The 19,660-nt window shown below is 40.7% G+C and overlaps 1 protein-coding gene across 4 annotated transcripts in view; it reads right to left on the bottom strand.

The window, feature by feature from the left end:
- Positions 1-19,660, bottom strand: part of LOC122999857 (MAM domain-containing glycosylphosphatidylinositol anchor protein 2-like) — a 180,978-nt gene that overhangs the window by 50,190 nt on the left and 111,128 nt on the right. For 2 of the 4 annotated variants that reach the window (XM_044377173.1, XM_044377174.1), the window contains exons 7-9: positions 15,362-15,453; positions 14,793-15,030; positions 2,215-2,535 (exon numbers count right to left, since the gene is read on the bottom strand). In XM_044377173.1, the coding sequence (XP_044233108.1) occupies positions 2,215-2,535; positions 14,793-15,030; positions 15,362-15,453 (651 nt within the window). The remainder of the gene's footprint in view (positions 1-2,214; positions 2,536-14,792; positions 15,031-15,361; positions 15,454-19,660) is intronic. The other 2 variants (XM_044377175.1, XM_044377176.1) reach the window with 1 other exon arrangement.

The raw sequence follows: 19,660 nt of genomic DNA, 5'->3' as shown, positions 1-19,660 counted from the left end.
TTCTGTTGAATTTTGTGAATAGTTTTCAGCACTCATTCATAGTTTTTACTGTCTGAAGTAAACTATTTTTGGCTTTCAGAACATTTTGTGGTCTTAATAATTTATGAGAAGTACAACTCTCGATGCAATCCAAAAAGCCTTTTATTGTGAGCATACTCTGTTTAAATGTGTCATCTTTTTTATTTGTCACTGATTTGTAGATGAAACTGTGGTACGTTGTGTTGCTGAAAATGCGGGAAAGAAAAAAAATACGATATTTTCCTAAATGCTGAGTAATTGTAGCTGTTGACTAAAAAGCTTCTGGACAGTAGAGCTTATTAGCTTTTTTTTTCCTGCGCTACTCGTGTTGCCTCGAGACAAATGGTACACTGAATACAGCGTGTGTTCCTGCTGTTTTCCAAACGGAGGCGTGATCACTGTGACCTATTGCTGCTTGTGGCAGTAAACTGCTCTACTGAAAGGGAGCAGCATCCATTCTTCATCTCATCTTAAATAACTAAGGCAGGGGTGGTATTTAAATGTGTGTTATTATTTCACCGACTATATTTTTAACACGAATGGTGTCGTTAAAATATGGGTCAGATGTTCAACATGTGGATGCAGTGTGAACACGCAGAAGCAGGTTTATGAGTCCTCTTCGGCTTTGCTTTAAATAAAAAAAAGCTTGTTGTTTTAATTTTGCATTAAACTATTTGTTTCTATCCCACCACACCCTCTTCGCATGAACAGCAGATCCACTGAGTGTTGCTAATTAATGAAGGGCATCTTAGAGTCTAAATCCTTTGTTTACTTTCTGGTGTCAGCGATGGTGCGTAGCAAAGCCACTAACCTTTGATATGGGCTGTCATCACTGCATAATCATAATCAATTCAGCCAAAAATTCAACACAGCCTTCTTCAAAGCACATCAAAACTTAATTAATTTTCTTAGCACAGCACAGTGGGTAACAGCTAAGCTGAAACGTGAACGCCATAGCAAAGAGTACAATAAAACTCTCAAATAAATGAGGGCAAAATTATGTGCTAATCCTTATCGACGAGAACTGAACGGGGGCCGCTCTTGTTCCTCTTCAATCAAAATATTGGTGGTGGGTGTGTCAAGTTCATCTTTAATCAAAACCGTGGTTGTGCTGCTGCCATAACTCTGTTTTATTGTTCACACTTTATTGGCTTTTAAGGTTGTTGGATATTTTTCTGCAGTATTATGGTTGGCAAATCCACTTGAAATGAGATTCACCATGGGGAGAGATACTTAAAAGTGGTAGTCAGCGTCGAGCATGTTAATTGCAATGCATTTTCACAGTATTTTAAGGGTGACATGCAGCTGCACAGGTTCTGTGTAGATTAGGGTAAATTGAGATGGAAGAATGTTTGGATTAACTAAGTAGGCCATGAGAAAAACAATGGGACTGTGGCTATGGGAATCAGTTTTTCTATTTCCTGTAATCACTTGCCAGAGAATGGTAAGCACCCTACACGGATCGCTTTCATTTCCTTCCTATCCGTCTTCCGTTCTTTTTTGCGGCAGAGAAGGATCCCCAGTCCCTGAATGAGTGACACCGCTTTGAATCCCTGATGTTCATTCGAAATATTCCATTCAAATCTCCATAAATGAATACAAAATGAATACTAGTGGGAATAAATTAGCCGCTCGCTAATTAGCCGTTAAGCCATCTTTGAATGTCACATCTTAAGGAGGGGAAGGGGTTTCTCAATGAGCGGTAGTGACGGGAGGTCTAAGGCCTGGGGATATGGCACACAGTCTTTGGGTCTTCTCTGACGTGTATGCACAGAAACAAACTCAGACAGACCCTAACAAGTATGGACATCAGAGCTTCGTGCCTCTGTTAATATTAGTTCTGCTTAGTTCACACTCAGCAGATAAAGTCTTCCTCTTAGTGTAAGAGGTGGAGCCGGAGCCGTTTCCTCTCACACCTGACCGAGGGTATCAGGGGATCAGACTAATTTTACCGCCGTCAGAAGGAAATTGGAGGGGCGTGGAAGGAAAGAAATGGGAGAATGTTCAATTTTGGTCACACTGGACTAGAACACATAAAGATTAATTACACTGCATACAAAGAAAATTGTCAAATAACTGACGCACCATACATAGATACACACATATTATATCACTGCTACAAGTTAAAAGGTTGCGACATGAATATATGCACAGATACAGACATTTATAAAGAGACAAAAAAAACAGTCTACTCACATTGTACAATTAGCTCCACCACGGCCTCCCGGGGCTTTACGTTGAACCCGTTATACTGACTGGTCTGGCAGCGGTACGAGCCCGTCATCTCTCTGGACACATTAACTATACGCAGCACACCGTCATAGCTCTCCATCTGCATGCTGCCGTCCGGCATGGGCGCCTCCTTATCTGCTCGCGACCACAGGATGATGGGCTTAGGCTTCCCTGAAACAAGGCACTCCAGCTCCACTGTGTCACCCTCGCGGGCCACCAGGGGGGACTTGCCCCGTGGGACTGTCAGGTTGGGGGGAACTAAGAAAGAGAAAAACAGAGGAGGGACTGATATGGGGCTCTAGAAAGTCAGCAGGCGGGGTAAGGGGATATGGTCGACTGGGGGGAGAAGTGGTGTGGGAGGTATGGGGGAAGCGAATGAGCATCCAAGTTGCGATGGCAATGAAGCTGAGTCTCAGCCACAAACAGTACAGAGCTTGTATGAAAGGACCATGCGGATATTAGCAGCAGCAATGGCTAACGGCTGAGACTGGACACTTTGAGCATGTACTTTAAGTAAAACCATCATGGCAGACAGCAGTGAGGAAGTTAAATGTAATCAAGCAATGGCAAACAATGAACGATGCAATGAAGAGCTGACAAGCAAATGCACCAAATGCATCAAAGAAAATTGTCAATAATGGCCCTTTTCAAAATAGATTCAGGTACTAAGGAGCCACAGGAACTAAACCCATGAACTAAACGAGTCTCTTTTGTGTTTTCCTGTTTGCGTTTCTAACATCTGAAGAATTGATTGGCAAAATTAGTCTGATAACATCTGATGCAATGCTTATGACCCAATTGTCACACACACAAAACAGAGTCATCATACTTTATATTTTATGTTTGACTTGATTAAATCCAAAAGAGACACGCAAAAGTGGAAAAGAAGACTGAAAATATCAGAGTGGTTCTCTTCAGTAGCAATGATCTGTGTTTTATGGTTGTTTTTCTCTCCTTTAGTACATGGCTATGCTAAAAGTAATCATCAAATTAAAGGGATAGTGCAACATTTTGGTAAAAACACTTGATTCTGGCTGAGAGTTCAATGAGAAGATCAATACCACTCTCATAACTGTCTGTTAAATATAAAGCTACAATCAGGAAATGGTTAGCTTGTCATAACATAAAGACTGGAAGCAGCAAGCCTGATGGTGATGACAGAATTCAAGAAAATCTCAATTAATCAAGAAACAAACCCCCTGTAAAACCACAACTTTTCATTTTTATACCTCGGTTAGTGTACGGATTTAAGGAACAAGATATAACCTGAGCTTTAGAGTTGCTAGTACTGCAGACTAATATTTTTACCGTCAGACAGAGCTAGCTGCTAGCTTACGGTTCCCCCCTGCTTCCAGTCTTTATGCTAAGCTAACCGTCTCTTGGCTGTAGCTTCATATCTAACGGACAGAAATAACAGTGGTATCGATCTTCTCATCTGACTCTCGGCAAAAAATTAAATAAGCATACTTTCCAAAATGTCAACCTCTCCCTGTAAATTTTCTTTCTCTAGTTTAGTCTCTCTGTCCTCTTGCTTGCAGCTACCTCTTCTTATCTCTGTTATTCGCTTGTGTTCTCAGCTCTCAAACTCTCCCTTTATCTTGCTGTTTTTAAACCAGGGTAGCAAGGATATAATGTTTTTAATATAAAAAAACTGTTTAACATTCAATATCCGCCTAAGCAACTATACTGCATTCCCCTTCTTAGATACCGTCATCATCATTGCCAGTATTGCCATCAGAATCATCAGCATTATGGTATCACCATCATGGTTATCACATCACATCCTCATCACTTTCTCATTACAATCCAATTTTTAAGGATGATTTCCGCCAACATCATCATTTAAACATTCATAATTCTTATCATCACCAACACTTGCATCATAACCATCACTCTCTGCAGCTTTTTACTTCCCTGCCCTCCTCCTCATGCAGCTACTCAATCTCATTCACAGCATCATATAATTCAGAGCATTTACAACAGAGCCCTCCCAAAGGTAATATAGCCTTATTGCTGGGCGTGTAACAAAATATCACCCAATAAATATTTTGCCTTTGTTTAGCGGACATTTTGGAGCCTGGCTGAAAGTGAATATGAATAATGAAAGAAGTGCAAAGAGCCAAATTGCTTGACACATTTGCAGGTTTCCTTGGGTGAGTGAGTGTGTGTATGTGTGTGTACATGTGTTCAAAGTTTGGAAAGCAGGAAAACTAGCAGGTTGGATCGGGCAGTCTGGTTCCTCATCAAGCACGCTGGCCAAGTAAATGTGTTTAATTAGTAAACCTGGCAAATTGCATCGGCTCCTAGAGTGCTGTGTTTGTGTGTTCATGGTTTTTTTCTTGTGCAAGTCCAAACCAGCAGCAGACTCCAAGACTATTTTGTAGCACAGCTCCCAAAATAGTTTAGAGCCAGCGAGTCGAGGAGCAGAAATCTTCTCAGCAATGATGAAACCGTGTCATGCTTCCCTGATGATTTTAGAATCACTGTCATTCTGCCCAAACAATGCTGCAGCTGGAATGAAGTCAAACCACATTGAAGTTTCATAGTGATGAAATCACTAGCAATCTCCAGAAAATGAGTCCAGCGATATTTCTTTTGACCCTATTTCCATCTGGGCGAGAAGTAACAATCCCACTGCCATCTAAATGCTACAACTGTTGGTTATTCTTCTTGTCTGTAAAGTGAGTCAAAAGGTTCAGCACACACTCATTCACAATGCTTGAACTACAGTGAATAAAACTTCATGTGAATCCAAGATGAGCTGGTGGACATAAGGAAGGCTCAACATGCAGCTCTTCCTCTAAAGCTGTGCTAAATCACACACAGTAGTTGCTGAAAAATGAAACAATAACTCGTACACCAACAGTAACTGTAGCTCATTGTTGACCTCAGGTTATCCACTGAGAACATGAATGTTGTAAACAAAAAACAGAATCTTCTCTCATTGAACTGTTTCTGGAAACAAACAGCAAACATAACATTGACAAACTATCACCTTTTACGTTGACATGGCAAACTTAGTATTGCTTAACAGTTGCTTATTAACACAACCAGCAGATACGGAGCACCGTTAGCATCCTGTTCGTGGCCACCAGTTGAATGTAAATCCAGTATTCACTCTCTTTTTAGCTTTGTTGTGGTCTCCACCAACTCCTGAGAACAATATCTGGCTCTTTAGCTGCTTAATGCTTCACTATGTTCATCTGCTAGTCGATAACTTTGGTTAGGTGCTGGTCAGGTAGCGTACAGTGGGTTTATCAAAGCTGTTTCACTGGGAACAGCCGCTGGCTGTGTCTGGAAACATCATGGATGAGTGTGGTGAGACTGAACCAAAGCAGTAAAGGTGAGGGCAATAAAACCAAAACAATGAGCTCAAAGACACTAAAACACTCCATAGAGATGCAGAAACTTGAGCCGGTTATAGCAAAACCAATTCTAATGTATATGGAAAATCCTGATTTATCATTGTATTACCATACAACAGATGAAAAATCTTTAGCTGCCTTTTCAGTCATTGTAAGACATGTACAGCTGCTCATCAGCTTGTCCAACTTCTTGTGTAAATAAGTTATAAACATGCTGGTGTCATTAGCATGGAATAATGAAGACTGGTCATTTATAGATAAGTCTTGGCAATGCTGTTTGGCACCAAAGGAGAAACAAAAATGATCTCTGCAGTGACAATGACAGTGGACATTCATTTCATTTTCATATATATGCTGATTTGTATTCACACATTGTCTTGACTGAGGCAGCCAGGTGTCAACAGCTGACATATTTCTTTCCACAGCATATTTTCCTCCACTTTTCCCAATGTTTTCTTGGGTCAAAACAGTGAAATGGTGAATTGACAGCAGCAGGGTAGGAGGGGAGCAGCAAGCATCCATTAGCAAGTGGAGGAGAGGTGTATTCACTGAGTTGCCATCATTACACCTGGCCTCTCCACAGCCCAGATTAGGCAGGCAATTACAGTTGTCTGCCTATTGGGTTTGGCAGCACAAATACTAGCTATCAGCTGCCATTGTCTCTCTCTGCACCATCATGGAAACGCTAACAGGCATACATGCACGCAGACACTCACTCATCTCTCTCTTGCTTATGCTGTATTTCACTCTTCCTCTTGCTCTCTCTTTCCAAGTGAACACCCTGCGTCTGTGTGAGAGATTGTCCACTGAGATGCTCAGTGTAGCAGAGAGCCCGCTGCTAGTCTTCACTGTGCTCTCATTGTGCCAAAGCCATCCAAATGCCAGTGATGCCAGCATATGTGTATGCTTGTGTAGTGTGCACTTTCATGGTTTTATGTCTCTGCATGTGCATGTGTGCACAGCTCCGTCTTTCTTTTCTCGCCCACGGGTGACACCATGCTGTGATCCTGCCTCAGTTCTTCAACGAGATGCCCCTCGTTGTTGTTGTTGTTGACTGAAACTGTTGTGTCTATATATGTGTGTGTGCTTGTGTACTTTACAGGCCTAAATTGGGACTGGACCTCCTTATTTGGTCCTGGTGGTGCTACACATCTCTAGGGCCGCAGCTGGAATCATCCTCCAAGTGTTGAGGCTGATTGCTGGAGCCTTTCAGCAGGATCCATCAGCACCACAGTGCAATGTGAGCTGACTGCAAAACGTGAAAATATCTGGCACTTTGCATTTTCTTACAGCCACGAGAGCCAGAGGGGTGTGAACGGACGTCTTTGAGAATAAACAACATTCCTGCTGTCCCCTTTTCGGGTAAGTGCTGTGACATCACTCCCCGTAACCATGGCAACATAGTGCTCTCTACTACTGCATCTTCTGCAGAGTGTGTGTCTGTACGTGTGAGAGTGTGTGGTTAGACAGCTTGAGGCCAATGAGTTGGTCACAATGTGACAGAACTCTCTGCTCCTCTGAGTCCTGGACCTCTGGGGACAGAGAGGAGTCCCATAGGTCCACTGTGGCCATGTTTGTGAACCTGTGTGTCTGTGACAGAGCTGCATTTCTGCACCGGATTGCCAAAGTATAATAATATCTACTAATTGGTGTACAGCATTGATAAACTGTAGTGACACACTACAAACTAAACAGACATACAACTGTGTGTGGGTTTTTGAGTGTTATGCCGCACCCCTAAGATTTTATAACTTATCTTGCGATCAATCACACAAACCCCTCATGAAATTGTGCAGCTGAGATTGTAGAGCAGCACGCTTTCAACACCAATGCTCTTGTGGGTTGCAGTTTTATCTGTGGCCACACTGCTTTCTGTAATGTTACCCTTCGATTTTTAACATTTCACCAAGCAGGCAGAGTCAAAGGGAGGCTGGTATGCACATTCTTCCCAGTTTAGAAACACAGATACACACCTCTAGTACAGCCTCTCTTTCTGCGACTCCCCTGAAACGACCAGAGTTTATGTATCGCTCAAGGGGCATCGACAGTAGTTAATGAGGGAGGGAAGTGTTTCTTATTCATGTTTCCCTCCCAGGTTTTTCCAGCTGGACAGGGAGGTGATTTCCCAGATGGCCACCTCCATAAAGCATGACTTCAGGTGGTGCAGTTGAGGCTACATGCAGGTATACTGGGCAAAATGTGCCAAGTTATCTAGTCTTATTAACATATTTTACAGACTTAGTATACCTACAATCTCTACTACCACTGTGATTCTGCAACCTTTATAACTGTAGGTGTTTCTGTTTACAGAGTGTTTTTCTACCCTGACAGTTTCAGCATCTATGGCCTTTCTCAGAGAACATCACAGGTGTTGTAGTGACATATGCTGCCAGGTGGTGATATGCCTATCCGTCTAGAAGTGGTATGACCGTGGCATCTACTGTTGTCATATGGCAGATTTTTCGGGACAGCATCCCAGCTGTGGGACAGCTGTTAGGCCCCTTCATCCCAGTTCATTGCTCACTGGGCTTTTTTCCGATCATCTATTGCCTTGATAATCCAAGCCAATTAAGCCATTAAAGGTCTACAGCTCTAAGATGTGATTATTTTAGTTGTTTTGTAGTTTGTTACTTAATTTTGCATCATACAGTGGTTAGAGATATTTAATGTTAGGGTTTTAGGATTGATTGCACAGATACAGTTTATGCCCACTTTTCTTTTCATATTCTTTTTGTTTTCTATTTCAACTGCATGAACTGGACAATCTTTTCAATGTAGAAGGGGTTTTATAAGTCATTTCACAGTTCTTCTGTTTAGTCATTACAGACACATATGCTACTAAATTTACTGTTGGCTAAATTGCTCCTCTGAACAGCGATTGTCCGATCAAAGCTTGGCAACTGTTTTGGATTTCTCCACATGTTGAAACACTGTGCATGGACACTGTAGTAAAAAGGAGGCTCAGTATTTAGAGTTTGGAGGATCGTTTTTTGGGTTGTTTTTTTTTCGCTTTTCCTAAACCACAAACATCATAGCAAATATGTAAAGGATGGATTAAACACTATGTTTGTCTGCTCTAACATAAGATGCAATCTAGTTAGCATATATAGCAAACTAGCTATTTTACTCACAGTAGCATTTCTTCCAAGTCCAAAGGGTACATGATTAACTAACAACATTAGTTTGAGGAGTTACAAGAGTCCAATTCATGACTACAACATCCACTGAGTAGTATTTCCCCACTGTGTGTAAGCTGCTCCTGGATGCTATTAGAGTTTTGGCTCTATCAGGCTCTTTATTACAATTGGGATGAACAAATCAACCACAGCTAACGTTGTTACCTGAGAACACTTCCCAAACACATTGGTTAGTCATCATTCTAACAGCCTTTCCTCTTGTAACAATAAAAGAGAGAAATACTGTTTGAAAATACAAACAAGTATGTAAGCTAAGCAGCCAGACAGTTATGTTAGAGCAATATAACAGTCTGATCTTATATTTTCATTTATCATACTTTTAATACTGGGACCAAGTAGCTTGATGCTCTTTTATTTTCATGTTTTCTACTTGGGTCATCAGCTGGTGAGGATGACTTTTTGCCTGGCCATGTAGCTTTAGCCTCAGTCTTTTAGCACATTATCATGTGTGCAGCATGTTAAAGTCCCTTTTACTAGGTTCCCATTTTAAAACAAGTCAACTGGAAACATGAAAGACAGTGTTGTCAATCAATTAATGGAATTAACATTAGCTTAATTAGCTAGCTAGCTACAGCTGACAAAATCTGCCAGTGACAGTTGATTGGTTGTTAGTGAGAAAAGAGAAGCTTGCGTTTTTGTTTTTTTCTCTGTCTGAATTTGAAATTGGGCTACGCTTAATGTAATTTTTGACACAGCAATTACAAAACACAAACACAAACAAGTAAGATAGATACACTGCTTACAGGATGATAGTTTTTACCAGTTGTTGGACAGGATTTCCTATTGTACAAATAATATACAAAAAAAGCAATGAAAGATTACATGATCAATATCAACAAAGAACCACATTCTGTGAGAACTCCACATATCCAAACTTGAGGGAAAAAAGCCTTGTTTCCACTCACAGTGACCAAACAACAGTTGAACCTCTGCACCCAACAGGGTGCAGACTAGGTCTCTCTTTATCGGGGTCAGTGAATTTGCTGCTGAAACAACCACATCAGTGCATCCAACAGCCAGTGGTCATACTATCCCTGCTAGAGTCACCTGTGGCACGGTCATTTAGATGATGGCAACTCATGACCAATCAGAGTCAAACAGACAACGGGACGGGTGAAAAAAGGATAGACAACAGACGAGCAGGCGTGCCGCAAGCTTCATATGACTCAAATTCATCTCAGAAAAAAACTGTGTTTATTAAACCAGCTCATTTTTTTAATCAACTGAGCACTTAATTGATTTGCTTAATTCATTAACTGCAGTGATTCTTGAGAGTGACAGAAACGCTGGGTGGTGCCAGAGTTTCAGGTGTGAGCAGGGTACTAATTGAGGGGCTCATCATGAAAGGATTTATCCCCCCGCACAAGAAGAGAGAGGTGACTTTCAATCCTAATGCTTACTTTGTGATCATCAGTCAGACAGAGGATGAGCTACTGTGATGTGCTGACAAGTTGCAATGTGTTGATTTTAATCAACAGAGACTTTTCCCCCTAATATTGCAGCCTTTTTAAAATTAGAGATCAACGAATGGTTATGTAGTTTTCTTAAGCCAGGTTGGTAGGAATCCAGTGTTTGTAGTAATTATGATACAGCGGATGCAATAAGTTGGTATCAGCTTTATGAATCAGTGTTGAAAACTGGCTTTAAATGTCAAGAATCCGTCTGTAATAACTGTACATTCTATCAAAGTTTAATCTCTCAATCTGAAGACATATAACATTTCAGAGTCACAGCTAGAGAATGTCAATAATCATAACAGCAATAATCATATTGCAGTAATGGTAATATCATCTAACAGTAATCCAGAAAGACACACCCATGAAACACACATTTAACACATGGGCTAGTGAGAGGATTAATCAGCTAGTTCCTGTTAGAAGTTTATGGTATGTTTAATGTTTTACACTACAGCTCGTAACTCTTTTTGCCTTTTCCTGTGGTTCTTAATCCTGACAGTATTCAAAGGGGAGGTCTGTGTCTTCATTTTCCAGACCACGCTCATAAATAAGCATTAGCCTTGCCATCTCTAGGCGCTCCGACGAGAAAAGAAGTTGCTTATTTAATGAGTGTGTCATGATGGTAAATATTAGTGCTGTTTTTCAAAAGGGAAAAATCATGAAAGCTGTTGAAATCTGTGTTCATCAAAAGTTGAAAGAATGGAAGATAATAAATATTCTCTTTTATAAAGACATGCTGTGGGCTGGGGCTAAGCCCGGGTTTGGAATCTGGAGCTGGAGCCAATGCTGGAACAGCCAGCGAGCTCCAAAGTGTTCAGAATAGAGACACTTTAGGCTCAATCGCTTTCCAACCACTTCCCCAGCACGAAACCCTGGCAGACCTGCAGCGTAATCTCCTCTAAACGCTTTTATTAAGACTTCTAATTGCAGCTCGGGTTTTCTCCCTTCAGGAGAACAGGCAGAGGAACAAAACAAGGGCTTATTCACCCCAAAACAGGCTGCAGGCGTATGGCAAGGCAGCGGCACAAGGCGCTTTAGTACACAGCAGCTATACTGTGCCGCTCAGTGAAGACACATCTCTGATTCATGGCATCAATCTGATAGAAAGAAACACCACACATAATAGGTGTTCTCTAGGAAAACAGCCCAGTCACATCCAGGTAAAGCAGGTAAACTGTAACCGGCACAAGCAAAAACTCAATATATTATTTCCAGTGACGGGGCTAGCTCTATGACAACGCAACACTTTCATAATATTTCATACCCACATATCTGACTGGAACAATGAAAGCTTAACAAGCAATCACATCTAAGCCTTAAGGAAACCTTTCATTTCATATGATCACAATGGAGTCAGTCATTTCCTTGGCTATTTCCTCTGTCAGACAGCAGTATCTTTTTACACATTAAAGGGGTCTGTGTTAATGCATTGGCATCGCCCAGGCACTCCAAAAGAAGAGACTGCACTACTTAAAAGATAATGAGGAAACAATCTTGGCAGGTGCGATTGATCCCACTGTTTTATAGCGCAGGGATTATCAAAGGATTATCTAACAATAATTATGCACCCAAGGTCGACACACTGCTTTCATGTTCACGCTGTGAGTGGCAGCGAGGTGTGTGTGTGATAGAAAACAAGGCGGTTAGAGGGAGTAAGGGTGTGCGAATGTGTTTGTCGATGTGTGTGTGCGCCTCTAACTGTGAGTGCAAAAGGGGAAATAAAGCTCACTACAAAACCCAATCACAAGTCGTGAAAAACATCACACAAACCAAAAAGTCACTTATCAGTACCGAACACACCAGCAGTAAATTCAAAGCAAAAACAAATATCTCCCGTGCAAGCGGCAAACAGCAACCCAATGGGAATCCCCCCACATGGAAAATCTGGAAATCTGTGATGGCTGAGCAGTAAGTGGAGACTCCCAATCGTGGCGTCTTTGAGGCGTGGAGTCGATGGGGTCACATCCCTCGGTGGAGTCGATGGGGGATGAAGTAATGTGTGGTGACACTGGAGCATTGCCACACATTTGCAGCTCATTGATTGACCTCACACTGGAGATTACAGATAAAGACCATCATTCCTGTCCTATTACATGTGTTATCGCTTTGTCTCTCTAACCACTGCATTTCACCGTTATTGTCGAGACTGCAGGAAGCGAGTAAGCACAAAGTGTATTGTTAACTGTACTAAATGTGCTATGTAGCAATCTTCTAAAAGTCAGGCTCTCTTTTGTTTTTCCTGTGAAGCGGTTCCAGACTTCGTCTTATAAAATCTGACAAGATGTTAGATGTTGATTGATGTTAAAGTCTAAAACAATAGATAGAAAAATAAATTTGTTTGACAGCTGATTTTATCCTTTGATTATTCTTTTTACAACGTATTCCTGATTTTATTATAAACACCTACGTCTTGCCATCTTTTGAAACAACTGATGTACAATAAAGCAGCAGAAAATTAAATTGACAGACACAATGAGCAGCTGCTGTAACATTGTTCTGTTTCTATGCGATTAGCTACAACTCAACATGCCATGATTGAAACTACAATGATGCAGCTCAGTAGACAAGGTGGACTGGTATGTTGTGTTATTAACATGCTGTATACATGTATACGAACATTAGTCAGAACAGTGGTGGAAGCAGCCAATTAGATGGAAAGACAATGGATGTTTAGTCTCTGATTAGTTGGACTGATGGGAATCAGCTTTGGTTCACAGGAATCCAATTGAACAGTCATTGCAATGCAGTGTTATTGGTACTGTAACAAATTTCTGTGTGCACTAACTAAGAATTAGAGTAGAAGACAGTGCTTTTTGAGCATTTTCAGCCTGGGGCAGAAAACTGGAATTTAGTCAGGCAGTGAACAACAGCCTAATACAATTCTGGTATGTTTTGGTTTTTCTGCCAAAGGTTTGTGATATCTGCCTTTGAGACTCCAATACAACAGAAGTGAATGGAATTTTGTTTGCACATATAAAGGTTTGACATTTATTTTAGTTGTAAAAATATCTGGACAATCCAAACCTCACTGTCAATTGGCCATTTTTATTAGCAACTATTTTATAATGAAGGTAAAAGCTGTGAACTCCACGGGCAAACCTCCATTCACCTCCATTTTATTGGTGTGCAAAATTCTCATTGGCAGATATGTGAAAACCTTGACAGATAAAACAAACAGTCAATATTGATAGATACTACTAGAGGTAAGTGAGAAAGTATGTTTGTTAGAATTAAAGTAAGCTAACCCTATAAAAGGAAAAATCAATTTTCTTACAACTTGGTCATATTACTTCAGGTTTGGCCAAAAAAGTTTCACAACAAAGTGCACAGAGCAGCTAATATTTCTCAAGTTTGAGTTATACAATATAAACCACTGTGCGAAAACCGAGGTAAACACTGAAGTTATTTTTACAACTGTCAGTTGTAAACGCTCATTAAATCTTGGATAATCATTTCCTGGTTCAACTTTGACCTAAACTGTACTTACCATAGTTGTAAGCACACGGAGTTTAACTGTGCAATGGATAATTAAAACTGACATTTACAGTGTGTTCCCCTTAGTTTTTACTTCTAAATAAATAGAGATAATTATATAATAATATAGATATTAGCGGTCGACTGATAGTGGATTTTTAAAGGCTGATATAGTAACGATATTTTGGAGCAGGAAAAAAGCTGTCTCAGCCAGTAGCTGCACTTACAAGAATTTAACAAGTTTTAAGATTTGTGGCAAAGATAAACAGTAAGACATACAGACAGCTTTCATTTTAGCTTGTTTGTAACAATTTGCTATTAGCCTAACCAGCGTGTTGTGGTTGTGTAAAAGATACCAGGAGGTGGAAATAGTGCTCTTCTACATGTTTATGCTTGTTGAGCGAGCGTAGTTGTTGTCAACTAGAGTAATCTTCAAGTTATCTTCACTTCACCTGGTTCGCTTCATTGTGTGCATTGGCGTCTCTGCTCTGCTGTTCACTTGGCGCATGTACACGTTTAGTTTTTTTTCTGTTCATTTGGCTTAGGCACTGTGAAAAAACACTTGGGCACTGCGCCTGAGTCTTGTAACGGTAGGGAAAACCCTGATTACCATGCAAAATGGTGATGTACGTCCCCGCGTGACCACAGCCATTGGCCACTATCCGAGCCGAGTTCCACTGATTCCATTTGTGGAACGTCCTATCGGCAGTGATTAATCGGCCAAACTGATTAATCTGTCGACCTCTAATAGATATAATAATACTAGATAACTGGGGAAATTGGAAATGTGTTTAGGGACGTCTGACTGCTTGTATTACTTAAATGACTGGACTTAACCTGAGTAAAACTACATTATAACTTATAAGATTGAAATAACAACAAAAAAGTAACCGTTTTTTTTCTTTGCTCTGTCAATAGGCTTTTTCAGTTTCTTCTCAATCATCTTGTACAGCATGTGTGTGTGACTACAGTAGCTGTAATGTGTGTGTCATATGTGTTGGAGGGAGGTGTGTAGATGCGTCACTGACAAAAAGGGGTGTGAGACTCACCAGTTGTGGAAGAGATGTTGACATCAATGCTGATCTCAGGGATGCCTCCTCCCTTCAGCGCAGCCACGCAGGTGTAGGTGCCGAAGTCAGTGAACTTGAGGTCTATGATGTCCAGGTTGGTGGTTCCGGGGGAAATGTCAGGGTCCGTCTGGGTGATGACCATACGCTCTGAGCTCCGCAGGGCACGGCCATTCTTCAGCCAGCTAAACGTCAGCTCCTCTGGTGGTGTTGCCTCCACCTATGACATTCAACATGTTATTTGGGTTATATTAACATGAATGGTTGATGAGTGACTTACGTTAAAGGTAGAGCCAGAGATTCTGCAGAAAGATTGTTCAATACACTTTTTGTCAAATTCAGCAAATATCTGCCACACAACACTATTCCAGCCAATCAGCAGAGGACATTCGTTCTTGTGCACAGGACAGGGGGAAGTCATTAGAGCAGCTGTCCAGAGCACGAAGGGAGAGCTGTATTTATTTGGGTGTTTAGTTGAAATATCAACAATCTTTCTCCAGAATGACTCTACATTTAACTTGTTATGTAATGCATGTTCACTTTGACTGTACCTGACAAGATATTTTGACTTCACGTCCAATCTGGATGTTGTCGTCATTGTGGTAGGGGTCAGGAGTGATCCAGAATCGGCCCTTTTTCAAAGCTGTGAAACAACAGATTTAATTAGAACTGGATTTACTTTTGTAAACTACACTTGGTTCTTCTCTAAGTCTGCAACATGCTGAAGGAACAAACCCTGACACATTTACTGTAGATTATGGCTCCACTTGTTGTATTGATGTGATTTTTTACTTTCCTTTAATCGTTTTATACATATGTATTTTGGATATCTATTTTTTGCACATCTGAGCCCATTCACAGCCCATCCTCACCTTCTCACCCGGTCTTTCCTTACTTTTCCTCCCTATAGCCTATGCCATAGCCTGATACCTCATAAAGTAGATCATTTGGCGACAAACTTGGTTGCTAAAAAAAGGTATCAGTACACCCATCTGACTTTTTTGTCATTTTGTAATTCCAGTATATGTGGCTACTGTCAGTCTCCACTTGGTGTAGTTTACTGCAGATTTGATCTGGGCTGGCCATACTAAATTGGTGTGTCTGTATGTGTGTATGTGTGCGCCCTAGTGTTGGGGTGGACCAGGAGATGAGGTGGGGTGCGGGGGCTTTTAAATCACAATGTTACGATGGTAGAAGGTGATACCGGCCCAAACCTATTAAGAATCCTACAGCATTCAAGAAGGTGCACACTCACACAAACCCACATGCAAACACACACACAAACACACACACACACAAATACACACACTGTGAAATTGGAGAGATACCTAACAAAATATCCACCATTTCTAATCCAATTTGGTTTGCAAACTCCATTTTCAATGCATAGCTTCTCTGAACGGAAAAAAAAAGATGATTTCATTATAATGCATGCTGTATTGGTTCCAAACCCTGCGCCTACTGTTCAATTCATGTCCTCAGCGAAAAAAGCTGACGGCACCATGGAAATCTTTTCATCTAGCAATTCCCAAGTGACATTATCATATTCAGTTTGGTAAAGGGAAAACGAAAACAAAACCTGCGTGTCAGATTTAAACACAGGAAATTGAATGTGCAAAACATTGTGATGCCTGCTGAGCTGCACATTGAGGGGAGAGACGAGTGACATACGCCTCCTTGACATGATCTTCCTTCTCGCGTTTGAAATCAGTGTCGGCAGGCAGAGAATCCTATTTCTGACGCGTGTCAGGTACAAATATTAGAATCATGTCAACACTCTGCAAATTCTCACAAATACCGCTGTGCATTTTGCATTCATTCTTGTATCCATTATATTTTAATTCTCCGAGGCAGTGCCTATCAATCATGTTGTACATAATTCAATAGTACTGGCATGGAAACTGTGGCAATTATCATAATACGATATGCAGCATATATGTATCTGTGACCTTCATGGATATGAAGATAATACAAGGCATTACTAGTAACCCACGTTCATTTTACGTTTGGGCTCAGCTCTGCATCACAGTGTACATACATGCCAAGATTAAATTTCCTTAAGCCAATGTACACAATATAAGGTTAATAAGACAATACCATGTCCATGCTGGAAGCCAGTTAGTGAGGATATCTGTTAGGAAGCACAGGTTTCCCCTCAATCATGTGTCAGACAGCGAAAGCACAGGGAGACAGAGTTGTAGTTGTATCTTGACAGATTGAAAAGGCTTTTGTGTCTCAGCTACATTCTCAGCAGAGCTACTAGCTGCTTCTTAAGAAAGTATTATCTCATCCACTTCACATTGTGTGCGTGCATGTATGCGCACACACACACACGTACACACACACACACGTACACACACACACATTTCCACAAATCTCTGTCAATCATGGTGCTGTCACAGGTGACAGTGGATAAACACTTGGATTGACTGCTTTCCCTTTTTTACTATATTCTTCTATAGAAAGAATGGGGTCTGGGGTCAATTCTGGGAAAAGCCAGATGTGGAAGTGTAAGGCTGTATAGAATAGTTGACAACCAGTATAGTGTATGTCTGAATTACAGATTTTTACAGAGCTGATTTACACTAGTTATGTGGGACTCTGTGCACCTGCTGGTGGCTGAGAAATTCTGGGCCTGAATCAGATTTGTTCATCAGATTATGTTTTGAGGTCTATGACATACCCATTTCCATTAGTGACAGTTTGAGTTATTTAGAATTCACCTTATTAGCCTAAATGAAATTATTTACAAGCAACATGCACATTTTGAGTGGCATTTCTCTAATCCTGATAGAATCCTTTTGCTACTTTTTCATAATGTGTTTGACATATCTTTTCTGTCCAAAACAATCAATCATCTGTGTAACCTTTTATCAGCTATCCACACATAAATCCCAACTTCTAAAATATGCTGCTCATGCAAGAGCTTACTATGGCATGACACATGAAACTTGATGTGGGAGCTGTGCACTGATTGTGGGTCAGGGCTTTGAACATGCAAATTGTTTCACCTTGAACATGGATACTCAATAGGCGACTACGGTCCAGATTAAATTGCTGTCCGGACCGAAGTCGCCTACTGAGTTTGTATGTTCTAGATGGAGCTCTGCTTAAGAAACAACTTGTAACAAACAATTTTGAACAAAATTTAACCACAAACTGACCCGCACTGCTTTTAAGTGACACATCGCCATTGTGTCACCTCAGCTGTCATCATTCAGCTGCCTGCCAGTCACCACAGTTAGCAAGGTTGTTGATGAATGTACGTCTACATACAAGATACTGTCGGATATATTTTTCCTCAGGCAGCATCAAGAGCGTTCAGGCACTGTAAATGTCAAATGGCACAAATCATCTCTGAGCCATTCCCTGCTCAGATTTATGAAAAATTGAATTATTAAACTGTACAACTATTTAAATTGATTGAAGATTTATACATGGAACAATGTATAATGTATAAACAATGTTCAAACATGTGTACAGTAGCTTTCAGAGCTGCAAGTGCTATAAAGGATGGATGCAAGTTTTCAACTCATGTTTCCACTTAATAGTGTATCAATTATACCCAGAAAATGAGGACACAATGAGAAAGTCGACAAACCTTTGAACGTTAGGAATATTTGTTTGTACATACCAGTCAGTTATCATATATACTGTATATTGTACTCTCCATCTACTTGCATATTCATAATTAACAAGTACTGGACATATTTATGACCTGGGAAGAACATAGTCCACACTGACCTGTAAGCTCATTCTCCAGTTTTTAATATATATGATCATACCAGCACACCAAGGAGACTGATCATACTGATCAGAATGTGTCACTACCAAGCTTCAGAGCTAACATCTTTTTTTTTTTCTTCATAAAAACACTGCAGTGCCTGAATATCTGCAACCACTTTCTCACTTTGTGTTTAATGTTGTGAAAAATCAGATTTCAGCCATTCAGAGGTAATTTGCAGAAAATTTGAGTGAGAAATCTCAGACTTCCTACAGGACTTACTTTATGTCAAAAAACTAAAAAGTCATATTTGAAGAAGTCAAATGAAAGAAACATGAATGCATATCTATGTCTCTAGGTGCAGGCAGGCAGTGCAGATCTTAACCATAAGTTAAACCAGAGGTAAAAATGTCTGAATACATCTAGATGGTCACTTTTCAGTCTTCTACTTTTTCCCAGACTTTTCCTTGCGGTGACTCAGCCTTGCCTCATTTCCGCACAGAGTAGCAGTGCACGTCAAAATAGCCGGTGCTGCATATGTGCACTCATGCATATTTCAGAATCGCTTCCCTCCCTCCCTCCTCCACATTCAAACCTCCTTTCCTGGCATTTTATCTGACTATAAATATTGAATAGCAAGTAGGAATTCCTGTAAATCAACTACATTTGTGTACAAGAGAGATAAGTGGCCATTACTTCCCTTGGTTGTAGTAAATTTTGCTGGACAGCTGCAGTGACTAAAATGGTGCCTGTTCCCTTATGCATGGAAGGGAATCTAAAACTGGAGGTATTTTAAAAGTGACTGTGGTGAGTGTATGAGGTGAGAAGTGCAGAGTTGGGAGACTTTATCGAGAGACAGTGCGATGTCACTCTTCCTTCCCTGTTTCAGATAACCAATTCAAGTCACATGAATCTTTAACGAGCTCTGCTTGAAAACAGAACTTTCCCATTTGCTCTGGAGGTAAACTGTGGCTCCGACTATTGTTACACAATTTCCACAACATCATTAATAACTTACAAGAGCACTACTGGTATGTATGTATACAAGATAAGTTTGTGAGTCTGAATTTACATATGCTCATTATAAGAGGAAGTACTGTACTGTATGTAGGCTACACGTGGTGGA

The sequence above is a fragment of the Thunnus albacares genome, chromosome 16, assembly GCF_914725855.1.
Source record: "Thunnus albacares chromosome 16, fThuAlb1.1, whole genome shotgun sequence".
Classification (NCBI taxonomy): Eukaryota; Metazoa; Chordata; class Actinopteri; order Scombriformes; family Scombridae; genus Thunnus; species Thunnus albacares.
Note: the sequence above shows the minus strand (reverse complement) of the source record. Positions and strands in the feature narration are given on the sequence as shown.